The sequence below is a fragment of the Raphanus sativus genome, chromosome 9 (assembly GCF_000801105.2).
Source record: "Raphanus sativus cultivar WK10039 chromosome 9, ASM80110v3, whole genome shotgun sequence".
Classification (NCBI taxonomy): Eukaryota; Viridiplantae; Streptophyta; class Magnoliopsida; order Brassicales; family Brassicaceae; genus Raphanus; species Raphanus sativus.
The window spans coordinates 18,522,449-18,536,318 of NC_079519.1; the positions used below are offsets into that span (position 1 = coordinate 18,522,449).

The 13,870-nt window shown below is 35.8% G+C and overlaps 2 protein-coding genes across 2 annotated transcripts; one reads left to right on the forward strand and one right to left on the reverse strand.

Annotated features, from left to right (window-relative positions):
* Nucleotides 1–6,648: 6,648 nt before the first annotated feature.
* On the forward strand, nt 6,649–9,112 carry LOC108823747 (immune-associated nucleotide-binding protein 13). The gene is given in 7 exon segments (XM_018597025.2): nt 6,649–6,727; nt 6,816–7,049; nt 7,134–7,402; nt 8,217–8,384; nt 8,483–8,617; nt 8,705–8,783; nt 8,786–9,112. Coding segments are annotated over 6 exon segments (1,008 nt in total). The 5' UTR covers nt 6,649–6,727; nt 6,816–6,823; the 3' UTR covers nt 8,917–9,112.
* On the reverse strand, nt 9,080–13,260 carry LOC108823748 (agamous-like MADS-box protein AGL11). Its single transcript, XM_018597026.2, has 8 exons — nt 13,137–13,260; nt 11,506–11,688; nt 10,222–10,300; nt 10,052–10,113; nt 9,832–9,931; nt 9,682–9,723; nt 9,545–9,586; nt 9,080–9,436 (listed from the first exon to the last, which is right to left on the reverse strand). Exons 2-8 carry the CDS (start codon nt 11,685–11,687, stop codon nt 9,251–9,253), a joined length of 693 nt encoding a protein of 230 aa, XP_018452528.2. The 5' UTR covers nt 11,688; nt 13,137–13,260; the 3' UTR covers nt 9,080–9,250.
* Between the last annotated feature and the right edge of the window lie 610 nt (nt 13,261–13,870).

A 13,870-nucleotide genomic window follows, 5' to 3' on the forward strand; every position in this document is an offset into this window, starting at 1 on the left:
GTAGACGTGTTACAACACTTTGAGAGGTTTTAGAGATTGACGTGAGATAGCTTAAGGTTTTGAGAAGGAGATTTTCCTTAAGGTTAATAAGAGAGCACATTCTTATTATTGTTGAGATCTCACATATACTTGCATTGAACTAAAACTAGATTTGGTATCAGAGCTTGTAGGAACGATCGGACTAACATCATGGGCGATATCGTTGTTGCAAAGCCAGTGGAAGGAAGAGGACCTACAATAAGCTGTCCCATGCTTACGGAGGTTAACTATACATTCTGGGCGATACGTATCAAACTGTTGCTGAAGGTGAACAAGGTCTGGGAAGCAGCGGAGAAGGAAACAGATGCTGTAGACAAGAATGATCTGGCTATAGCCTTGATCTTTCAGTTCGTGCCTGAGACACTAGTGCTACAACTAGGCGAGTTGAACAGTGCAAAGAAGGTGTGGGATTCAATACAGTCCCGCTATGTGGGGGCAGAACGAGTTCGTGAAGCAAGGTTACAGACGCTGCAAAGCGATTTTGAGAGATTGAAGATGAAGGATAGCGACACTGTAGATGAATTTGCTGGAAAGATGACTGAGCTCTCATCGAAGTCAGCCTCACTTGGGGAAAACATCGGTGAAGCTAAACTCGTAAAGAAGTTTCTGACGAGCCTTCCAAGAAAGAAGTTCATTCACATGGTCGCATCGTTGGAGCAAGTACTTGACCTTAAGACAACTACGTTTGAGGATATTGTGGGTCGGATGAAGGCATTTGAGGAGAGGGTGAAGGAAGAAGAAGAAACACAGGAGACAAAGAGTAAGCTCATGTATGCAAATAGCGAAGCACAACCTACCTCAAACTCGTCAGCTCGCGAGTTTCCTAATTACCAGAGAGATCGGGTCGAGTGTGTAGTAGGTATCTGAGACACCCTATGTTCCTTCTATACTCTTTCTCATCAACTCGGTGCTCCTCACAACCTTTGCTCAGTTTAAGACTCGGGTCCATTGGTATGTGGACAATGTTGCAGTCTTCCATCTTAGACTCCTCCATTATCTTCTCAGCATATCTTCCAGAGAGGTCGTGGTCGTGGCGGTCGCTACTATAACCATGGAAGAGGAAGAGGAAGATACAATGAGCGGTCTCAAGACATCTCAAAAATCGTGTGTTTTCGCTGTGATAAAACATGACACTATGCTTCTACATGCCCTGACCGACTTTTAAAGTTACAAGAGGCCACTGAGACCAAAGATGAGAGCACGCAGGAAGCAGAGGAGTTGATGATGCATGAGGTAGTCTACCTAAACGAGAAGAATGTCAACCCAAAGGAGCTTGAAACAGCCTCAGACAACGTGTGGTACTTAGATAACGGGGAAAGTAATCACATGACCGGAAATCTAAAGTATTTCAAGAAGATTGATGAAAGTATCACAGGAAAGGTGAGGTTTGGTGATGACTCACGAGTTGATATCAAAGGAAAGGGATCAATTATGTTCTGTAGTAACGATGGAGAAAAGAAGCTCCTAGCAGAGGTCTATTATATCCCAGATTTGAGAAGCAACATAATCAGTCTTGGTCAGGCTACGGAGGCTGGTTGTGATGTAAGGATGAAAGGTGAGTTTCTTACGCTGAGAGATAAAGATGGGAAACTGATAGCTAAAGCCAAGAGGTCCATGAATCGACTGTATAAAGTAACTATCAATATAGTCGAAGAGAGATGTTTGAAGCTGGAAACAATAAGTGAATCAGCAAGGTGGCATGCTAGACTGGGACACATGGGCAGAGAGTCTATGAGAAGAATGATCAGCAAGGAGCTCGTCATGGGGATACCAAAGATTACGATTGACAAGGACATCTGTTCAAGTTGCTTACTTGGAAAGCAAGCGAGGCATCCATTTCCTCAAGCAACGACGTTCAGAGCAAAGAAAGTACTTGAGCTGATTCATGGTGACCTTTGCGGCCCAATCTCACCTATCACACCATTAAAGAAGAGGTACATACTTGTGCTCATCGATGACTACTCGCGGTATATGTGGTCGATACTTCTGAGTGAGAAAGGAGAGACATTCGAGAAGTTCAAACTATTTAAAGCAATCGTCGAGAAGGAGAAAAGAGCAACTATTGGGATGTTTAGATCAGACAGGGGAGGAGAGTTCACTTCAAACGCCTTCCTGAGCTATTGTGAATCAAATGGAATCATAAGACAGCTCACAGCTCCTTACTCGCCTCAGCAAAATGGCGTCGTAGAACGGCGAAACAGAACTTTGCTTGGAATGACAAGAAGTGTCTTAAAGCATATGGAGGTTCCTAATTACTTGTGGGGAGAAGCAGTAAGACACGCCACATATATCATAAACAGAGTAGCTACACGAGTGCTCGTTGATCAAACTCCTTACGAAGCTTACAAAGGAAGGAAGCCTTCTCTAGGCCACATCAGAGTATTTGGATGTGTCTGTCATGCTAAGATCGATAGACATCAACTAAGGAAGCTAGATGATCGGTCACAGATGCTCGTCCATCTAGGAACGGAACCTGGATCAAAAGCCTATAGACTACTTGAGCCGGCGAGTAGAAAAGTGGTAGTTAGCAGGGATGTGATATTTGAGGAAAGCAGAAGTTGGGACTGGAAGAAGAGTGAGAAAGAAAGTGATACATGAATACTTCGTATCGAGTTTAGCGAGTATGGAAACCATGGGATAAATGAAGGTGAGAAGAGTAACGTGACTGACGAGACAGTCATTCAGAACGATGAAACAGTGGTGGAAAAGAATGCAGACGATCCCATTGAGGTTTCAGATGATGATCACGACGCCTCTAGTGACTGCCTGAGAAGATCACAGAGAGAAACTAGAAGGCCAAGCTACTTGGATGACTACGTTCTTCTTGCAGAGGAAGAAGGAGAATGGTTGCTGATGAGTCTTAATGATGAGCCTTGGAACTTTGATGAAGCAAAGGAGAAGAAAGTATGGAGAGATGCGTGTGAAGATGAGATAAGCTCTATAATCAAGAACAAGACATGGGACTTAACTGATCTTCCGGCTGGAGCTAAAGCAATTGGGCTTAAGTGGATATTTAAGGTGAAACGCAACTCAGATGGCAGTATCAACAAGTACAAGGCAAGGCTGGTAGCAAAGGGATACATCCAGCACCACGGAATTGACTTCGATGAAGTATTCGCACCGGTTGCACGCATTGAGACCGTTCGATTCATATTGGCGTTGGCAGCTTCAAACAGCTGGGAAGTGCATCACCTTGATGTGAAAACAGCATTCCTCCACGGCGACCTAAAGGAAGAGGTGTATGTGCTACAACCTGAGGGATTTGAGGTTAAAGGACAAGAGAGCAAGGTATACAAGTTAAGAAAGGCACTCTATGGACTACGTCAAGCTCCTAGAGCATGGAATGAGAAGTTAAACTCAGTACTTAGTGAGCTGAAGTTTGTGAGGTGCTCTAAGGAACCTGCGTTGTATCAACGAGAGGAGAAAGAACATCTTCTACTAGTGGCTGTGTATGTCGATGATCTTCTCGTGACAGGATCAAGCATTGAGTTGATTGCAGGGTTCAAAGGGGAGATGTCTGCACGATTTGAGATGAGTGACTTGGGGAAGCTCACGTACTACTTAGGTATTGAGGTAAACCAACATGAAGGTGGGATCACTCTGAAACAAGAAAGATATGCTGAGAAGATAATGGAGGAGTCTAAGATGGAAGACTGCAACATTGTCCACATACCAATGGACCCGAGTCTTAAACTGAGCAAAGGTTGTGAGGAGCACCGAGTTGATGAGAAAGAGTATAGAAGGAACATAGGGTGTCTCAGATACCTACTACACACTCGACCCGATCTCTCGTATTCAGTTGGAGTAATGAGCCGGTATATGGCAGAACAAAGAACCTCGCATGCTGCAGCCTTGAAGCAGATCCTTCGCTACTTACAAGGCACACGCTCAAATGGTCTTACTTTCAGAAGAGGAACCGATACTAAACTTATTGGTTACAGTGATGCAAGCCACAACGTTGATGAAGACGATGGGAGAAGCACTACTGGACATGTTTTCTACTTTGGAGGCTCACCCATTACTTGGTGTTCACAGAAGCAAGAGACAGTAGCTCTGTCTTCTTGTGAAGCCGAGTTCATGGCAGGGACAGAGGCAGCCAAGCAAGCAATTTGGCTACAAGATCTTCTTAGTGAGATAATCGGGAAACCAAGTGAGAAGGTGATGATCTACATCGATAACAAGTCAGCCATAGCTCTCACGAGAAATCCTGTTTTCCATGGTCGATCCAAACACATTCACCGGAGGTACCATTTCATAAGAGAGTGTGTGGATAACAACTTGATCGAAGTTGATCACGTCGCAGGAAGTCATCAAAGGGCAAACATTCTAACAAAAGCACTTGCAAGGATCCGGTTTAAGGAGATGAGGAGCATGATTGGTGTGGAAGATTTGAAGTCAAGAAATGGGTTCAAGCTTAAAGGGGATATTGTTGGCGTAAGCTTGAAGAACAAGCTATCTTAAATCAAGATATGTTTAAATATTGAAAGTTATCTATAAGAGTTTTTATTGGGAGTTATCTAATAAGAATAGATCTTATCTATAAGATTAGGAGTTATCTAAATCTTATGTATAAAAGGAGTTGTAGACGTGTTACAACACTTTGAGAGGTTTTAGAGATTGACGTGAGATAGCTTAAGGTTTTGAGAAGGAGATTTTCCTTAAGGTTAATAAGAGAGCACATTCTTATTATTGTTGAGATCTCACATATACTTGCATTGAACTAAAACTAGAGTTACTTCTACTCCCTCTCAAAGTAACACTCAGAAGGTATTTGTTCAACAGTGTTTCTTTTCATAATTTTTTCTGCTAATGGGGTTAAGAATCGTTTAAATGGGTTGTTTTGATGTTCCCAGGTTAGGATCACTTAAATGGGTTGTTTTGATATTCCCAGGTTAGATACACAGACCAAAGAAGCATGCAACCCAAGAGTGCAGTCTCATCACAAAATTGGTACTGTCTAAATAAATATATTATATACATATATATGTATATATATATAGACTATTTTTTGTCAACATATATATAGACTATTTACACCATTACTTTTAACATGTTTACTAATTTTACTATGAGTATGTACGTAAATATCGCTCTGTTACTGCACCAACATTTTTACATGAGTTAGTCAGTCCCGTACGCATTCCTCATTTTTTTCAGTTTTTGGGACGCTGAACTGATACGACTCCTATAAAGTATTTTAGCTTTTGTTAAGAATAAGATGTTACATGTTCATGGCTGTCTCTCTCCAGATGTTATGTATGTTGATCAAGTTGATAGAACGTGTTATCCCTCTATACTGATATATTTTGGATGTTACTGCTGTGAACGTGTTATTTAACAAATCGATGGCAGATCAAGAGACCTTTTTCTTTTGGAATACACAGATCAAGAGACCTGAATCAAGAAGTACCTCATGATGGAGTCCATGCCTCCTATGGTCTGATCCTGAAGATATTGTTGATGGCGGGAGATTGAGTCCTTCTGCTAGCAACTCTGGTTTCATATACTGAATTCTTTTTACAACTGATCACCTAAAAAAAATCGATTTTAAATATTGACATAAACCTAGAAAAATAATGTTAAGAGCGTTATATTGTATATTGAAATTTTCTTTTCTTATAGATTTATTTATGACAAATTTCGTTTCTTTTCGACTAAAATGATTAAAGTCTTATACACAAGTAATATAATTAATTTAACAAAACAGAAAAAACCACAAACTGCCTTCTTCGTCTATTTTTGCTTTCATATAATGAAAATCTGTTTCACAAAAACGTTAACTTTGTGTTATAGTGGGGAAAAGTTAAACTAAAATATATCCTTTTATACCATTAAATTTAAACAAAAATGGTAAAAGAAAATCAGTTGAAACTGGACAAACAAAAATACTTTAATAATTAAAATAAATACTTCTTCTGTTTCAGTTAAAATGTAGTTATAACACTTTTCACATAAATTAAGGTAAATGGTTAAAATACCCCTAACAATTACATCTATTTAGTTAGTAGTCATATCTGAAAAATATGCCTAACAAAAAGATCTCTGAAAACCAAACCATGAATCTTAGGAATGAGATTTTCAGTCTTATTGGTTAATCATAGGCAGGGTGCAGCTAGATTCTTTTTGTATTGGGTCCACATTGTAACAAAATAAAACATAAGCAAAAGATGGACTCGAACTTGAAACATCATGGATGCACTCGTGCACATGAGAGATTATCATGGATGCACACGAGAGATTTTACTATTATACCTAGCACATTTTCATTGATTTTACATACAAAAAACTGTACATATTGATATATCTATGGTTGCACAGACCCCAATAGTGTATGTTGTGCCTTTCCCCTGATCATAGTGGCAGCTTCAAGGTTCTTCCTTCAGGCAATTTAGAAGTATATAGAAAAAAAAAAAAGAATATAGCAGCAGTATTGGACCCAACAAATTGGTAAAGATTGTTATCTTTCTCTTAGATTCCTTGCTTGTTTACTTTCTCTTATATTGTTTTAAGAAACTTCCTTTTATATTCTTACTTTAAAGATCTTCTCACCGTTATTCTTTTCTTTCTCCTTCCCTTTATGCTTAGTTTCTTTCTCCATCCGTCAATGAATCAAATATTTTGCCTCTATAAAATACAAATATTTTTCTTTGCTTTCTCACTCGGGAACTAAGATACATAACTGTTTTAAGTAATAAGTTTCTCTTTGCGTTATTGTTTCCTTTCTTTTTATATTGTTCATTTCAAGAACCATTCACTTGTCTTTTGAAAATTTTCAGATTGAACAATGTCTTGGTATTCAAATAAAGTAAATGTGGAAGTTGATTGGAAACCTGAAAGAACTCTAGTCCTACTCGGCCGAACGGGGAATGGTAAAAGTGCAACTGGAAATAGCATCCTAGGAGAGACAAAGTTCCAGTCAAAAACAAGAGGAAGATTCATTACTAAAGAGTGTAAGCTACATACTTCTATGTTATCAAGTGGTCAGAGAATCAATGTTATCGATACTCCTGGTGAGTTTTGTTACACTATCTATTGTCAAATCCCACATTTTCTTAAACACACACATTTTAGATTAACAAGTAGGGTGGTTTCAGGTCTGTTCAGTGCTTCCTCGATGCCCGATTTCACCATCAGAGAAATCGTAAGATGCTTACGTCTGGCTAAAGATGGCATAGATGCAGTCATTCTGGTTTTCTCCGTGAGGAACCGATTAACAGAAGAGGAGCAATTAACGCTTCGCACATTAAAGATCCTTTTCGGAAGCCAGATCGTTGACCACATGATTGTGGTTTTCACCAATGGAGATGCGTTTGAGGATGGAGATACTCTTGATGACTATTTAGAGGAGTGTCCTGAGTTTCAGGTTGGTTTATTATAATGCACAATATCTTTAGTTACAGTAACTAGTCCTGGACATTTTGATTTTCGCTTAATTTGGTTCTTGGTTAGGCTCAGATAAAAAGATTGGTAACCAACTAGTATCTCATTCAATCAAATTCATGTCGGGCTCCAGTTTTCAGATAAAGTTGGTTAATTCGAATGAAATTTATGGATAATTCGAGTTTTTGAAGAAAATATTGGGTAATTTAAAGTTTTTGGATAAAATATTAGGTAATTCTGATAATTTGAAATATTTTGGATAAAATAGCCATATACTTTGACTTTGTCTGTAGTCAATTTTTATGATACTCTTTTATTTCACAAATAAATGCAATTAATATTTTAAGATATATAAACTATATTTTAATTTTAGTTTTCATTCGATTTTTGGTTCAGTTTCAATTTTTTTGTTCCAGAAACATATAATTTGTTTGAATAATAATGAAACTTGGTTCGATTTTGGTTTCAGTTTTTTGGTAGGGTTTGATCGATTCTCTGGTTCTGGGTAAATGTGTTAGGTCTAATAACAGCCATTAAAGATAATTCAAATAAAATGAAAAAATAATAGGAATAAAATAATATAAAATAAAGAATATTTATTACTTATTTTTCTTTCTTATACATGAGAAAAAATATTTTTGTTATACAATTCTTTTAGAAAAATGAAAATAAACATGTATAAAATATTCCTTAAATGCTGTAAAATTTAAAGAATTGAAAATGAATTCACTATTTCTATTTGGGTTAACATTTGAAAACTAAATCTGTACTAACTATCAAGAATTGCTCCTTTACAGGAAATTCTCAAAGAATGTGATGACCGCATGGTGTTGTTTGACAATAGGCGTAATATCCCTAAAAGCACGAAAGACAAGCAGGTCCAGGATCTTCTCAACTTCGTCCAGCAAATCTCAAAGAAGAACAATGGAAAACCATTTATGGCTGACTTATCACTTGAGCTAAGGGTGAAAATAGATAGAGTCTTCAACAAAACAAGATTCCACATTTAGTTCCTTTATATAAATAAAACCGATCTGAACTTGCATCTTCATATCCATTTCAGGAAAACGAGGCCACGTTAGAGGAAAAACAGAAGCAGATTCAAGCAATGAAGGGTCAGTCGAAACAAGAGATATCACAAGTTAAGAAGGAAATGGAGAAAACTTATAACGAAATGCTCGAAGGGATAAAAGAGAAGGTATATATAATATATTCACTTCATTCATCAGTTATATTGAACGTTTACATATCATCACTATGTGTTGGTTTTGTTGTATATGGTTAGATCGCTAACCAGCTGAAGGAATCACTGAATGATGTGAAGGAGCAACTAGCTAAGGCACAATTAGAGAGAGCAGAAACCGAGAAAAGATGACTGAATTGCAGAATCTATCTTCTGATGAGATCAGGAGGCTCAGAGATCAACTCAACAACGCTGAGAGAGAAACCGCTAGATTGCGCAGACAGCAGGGTTCACAAAAATGCTCTGTTCTTTAATCATATCTATATGCTATATGCTGTACGATATCATATGAATCACTTAATCAGATACCATAATGTATTAACAATAAAACCTAAGATACCATAATGTATTTCATAAAACCTAAGATACCATTAACAATAAAACCTAAGATACCATAATGTATTTCATAAAGAACAATAAAACCAAAGCATGTCTTCATTATTACACAAACACAAGTTTCCAACGAGTCTTGAAGGATTAATACCTTCACTGTTCTTTGAATTACTTAATAACAGCAAACATAGTTTATGTAGAGAGCTTCATATAGCCATTATTGCAGCTTTTTTTTTTGTTTCTCCCACCAAGAGATTATCCAAGATGAATTTTCTTGTCGGGGTCAGAGTAAGAACATCCATGGCCAGCTCCAGAACCAGAACCAGTAGCCATAATGCCATGAGCAAAGTAATTGCGAGAGGCTAAGACCTCGATCGCTGCCATCTCTGTACCAGTAACCATTTGATGATGGTGCTGCTGAAACCTCTCCACTTCTGCTATCTGATATTAACACATTTTAATTAGCTATACTGAAGAATCTTCTAATGAGGGATAGATGATTAATTGATGTGTTTATGGAATAAAGAAACGCATTATATATGTTTTTACCTTGGTTCGGAGATAGATACTCTCGTTATCAAGCTCAATCTCCTGTCATTTACCATATTCAAAGGTTTTTCACAAGAAATATTGGAGTGATCTTAATTAAAAACTTAAAGCAACACTTTAGTTTGAGATCTATTTACCCTTTTCTGCAGGTTCTCGATTTCAGCTAGAAGCAACTCATGCTATTTCTCGCAAGTACACAAAGAAGATTAAAAAAATATTCAGGAAACTATATGATATATACACATAAAAGCTTATAAGAGGTCTTATGAGATGTTGTAGCTACATACCTTCTTGGACCTGATTCTAGAGATGGCTTTCTCAAGGCGATTCTCAACCTGTTTTAGTTCCTTGACACTTAAGGCACTCAAAGAGTCTCCCATCAGATGCCTACAACGATATATATAAAAGTGTTATAGTAAATATAAATATAAATATAAATATATATATATATATATATATATATATAATTTTAAAAGTAATTAATAACTATAAATGAGGGTAGAGAACCTGTTGGAATTTTGAATCGTTTGAATCTGTTGCCTCAGCTTTGCAGATTCTTGTTGATAGTACTGTAATTTAAACACCCATTAGACTATATATGTCATGAATGCATACGCATATATGTGTCTATATGTGATGCTATAATGAAGTATAGCGAGATGGAGAAAAAATAAAACCGCTGCATTAATCTCTTGGACAGAGTGAGTGTTGGTGTTATCAGAAGCCTTCTTGTACCTCTCAATGGTTGATCTTATGCTGTCACGGAAAAATAACCATCCAATTCACTTGGAATATTGAGTATATATAATATATAAATACTAGTGCATTTAATCACAGCGGTATTCTAATTCAGATGCCTAAAGATGCATTCGTGTATACAGGTTATTATATTAAAACATGAAAAATGTAAACATATGCGTAAATACAAAAAAATAATAACGTTTAAGTAACCATATGCTAAGTTAAATTTATATATAGTATTTGTATAGGCCATAGCATTGGTAAACAAACAATATATAGAGACAATAGAAATCATCATTATCTTTAGCAAAAAAAAAGAAATCATCATTATTATGTACTCTGAATAAATATAGAACAATGTAATGAATTTATTTGTACTCAAACCTATTGGGTTTTAATTGAAGGGCGGAAGTTGGCGTTGAGAATGTCAAATATTAAAAAAAATTGTTTTGGATATATAATAGGTGAAGTGACTTGTAGATTTTTAAAAAAGGAAGTGGAAGATCTAAGATGAGAAAGCCAAAAAAGGAAGGAAAAGACATGGTCTGATCTGCTTAAGATGAAAGAGGAAAGAAGAGTACGAACTACAACACATCTCCTCGCTGCACAAATTTTTTAAGTTCCAAGAAAAAGCTTTGACAAAGCAAACAAATAAAAAGACTTGTTGACCGACACTGCAGCAGCTGCAGGCTAGCTAGCATGAATTCGATACTTTAAACACATCGTACTATCTCTCTCTTTCTCTTTAAAGGGTTTCTTAAGATTTATTTGTATATATATGAAAATAGTGTATAGTACTTGTGTACATAGAAATACTTTTGTATGATATACGGGTATGCATATGTAAATATAACTAAAAGTAAATATCATGAGCCTCTTGAATTTCAAATATCATTTGTACTTTTGCTATTTCGTTTAGGTTCATATGTATAAGTCTAGATATATATTTTTAGTTTAGATTTCCTTTCTTGAAATCTAATTGAAACCTTATTGTATACCTAGAAATCAAGTATCATGTCAACATTTCTCTGTTTTATTTCAATTGTGTTGCATCAATAGTTCAAGACAGCTTATAGAATTAAAACACACAGACATAAAAATGCAAATATCGTGAAATTACATCATTTAGTTTAGCAAAAGGCTTAACTAAAAATAGCATATTCGTTTCTGTGGCTTGTAATTAACTATCTCACATCTATATACACAAAGCGATTACTTACTTGTTATTGGCATACTCATAGAGACGACCACGAGTTGAGAAGACAATGAGGGCAACCTCTGCATCACAGAGGACTGAAAGCTCATAAGCCTTCTTCAGGAGTCCATTTCTTCTTTTGCAGAACGTCACTTGTCGATTTGTTGAGTTCTCTATCCTCTTGATCTCTATCTTTCCTCTTCCCATCCTTCATTTTAATTGACAAACCCAACAAGATTTATAAATAACTTACTATATATAAATGCACTAAAAGTTTCTCAATTTGGCAATTATTGAATAGATAAATACGGTTCAACAAACAAACAAATGATTGATATACTGCAAACGAGTATGATATTATATAAAATGTAAAAGCTTGTAGTTAAACAAAAACCCTAAGCTAGGGTTTGAATTAATATAATCCAAACTCAATTTTATGTGTTAAGTGAATAAAAGAGTTTTCTTTTCGTATGCCAACTTTCTTGGGAAATAAAATTAAGGATGTTACTTGATTGATTTCAAGGAGAGACAAGAAAAATCAATTGGATTCCATGCGGATCTGATGTAGCTGAAACAACAGTTTATGAATTTGTTCAGATATATCACTACATATAAACATTACCATGCTTGAAAATCATGTGTATACCATTGTTTCTATTCATAATGTGTAATAGACATATATAGATCTATATATAATATTAACGCTTCATCAAATTTTTTTTTTATTGATATGAAATGAGGAGGTAGATCTGACCAATTTAATTACATGACTTTTTGGAACCCAGATAAAATTTATTTTGACCCATCCCTTGTGCTATCTATATATTGTGTGTGTCTCTCTCTCTCTCTCTTCAATGAACATCTGAAATGCTTCACGGGCACAAACGGCAAACAAACACATGTAATTTGACTTTAGATCTGCAAGATTTACATACTTCAGAAAAGGATTTACAAAATCATTGATCTGTAATCTGGGTTTTATGACGAATTCTTAATATATATTTTTGTTTCAAGAGCTTAACCAATAAAAAAAGAAATATGGAGAGAGTAAAGAAAATAAACAGCTACAAAAAGAATTGAGAAGGCACTGATGCACATGAAACTGAAGTTAGTACAAAAGGAAACATTATTACACATAAAGGAGAAAGAGAGAGAGATGGAGACAAAACTATGCTTAGTTTCAAGAAGATGAAGAGAAAAAATCCAGCAGAGTTGGAAGATATTCAGACCAAAACCCATAACTTTAGCTGACAGGAAAGGAAACAGAATCTTGCAGAGATCTACATGCGAGAAACTTAAAATAAATAGAACCTAAATTTAATCCTAATCTGATATGACCGAAACAATTTTTACGATCGATCTCTTATTTTATTTTACTTATCCTTGGAAAACGCATCTAACAAAGAAGAAGAAATTGGGTTTTTGTCTTTTAATTTTCCTAAATGTGAAATTTAGTTTGTGAACAGAGGCAAAGTCAAGAAACAACATCCCATTATGAAAGATTATTATAAGTTTAGAATCTTCAATATATAGAGAGATGTATATATATAGATGTAGAGTTTTTGAATGAAGAGATGTGTACAAAGATGGGAACTTGATGAGATCAAGAAGTGTTTTCCATTATGAGAAGTAGAAGTAAAGACATGACAGACAGACCTGAGAATTGCTTCACCCAACTCAATTCAGCTTTCGGAATACAAGACAACAGAAAGAAAAAAAAAGAGGAAAGAAGAAAATTTGAGTTTTTAGAATCCCAAAAACAAACCAAATTCGTTTCTCTTCAAAAACCCTAAGATGCCCACTCAATACGTCTATTTGTAGACGTTTCTTTCTTTTCTTTGCTCACCTTCCAACGTCCAGAGAGAGAGAGAGAGAGAGAGAGAGAGAGAGAGAGAGAGAGAGAGAGAGAGAGAGAGAGAGAGAGAGAGAGAGAGAGAGAGAGAGAGAGAGAGAGATTGCAGATTCCAATGTATTGTGACCAGGAATGTCAATTTTTGGCCAGCTAATTGTCAATTGTAAATGGTTAGAAAATCAGAAAATCTTAATGAAAATTTCAGATTGACATAAGAACTGTAATTTACTCGGACGTCTTAGGAACGTCACATGTTTAAAATTATTATAACTTACAATTTGATAATTATTCTAGAATTAACTTTCATTTGTATAGGTTTTAATTTTCAGACATTGCATTTTTCACTTTAGATATCACATGTTTAAACTTATTGTAACTTACAATTTGATAATTACTCTAAAGTATTTACTTTCAATTGTATTTTTTTTAATTTTGAGAGTCATGGCATTTTCACTTTAAAATATGTGAAATAAATAGATTGGTGATTTCAGGGCTTTAAGATATTCCATAGCAGTTTGACAAAAAAAAAGATAGTCCA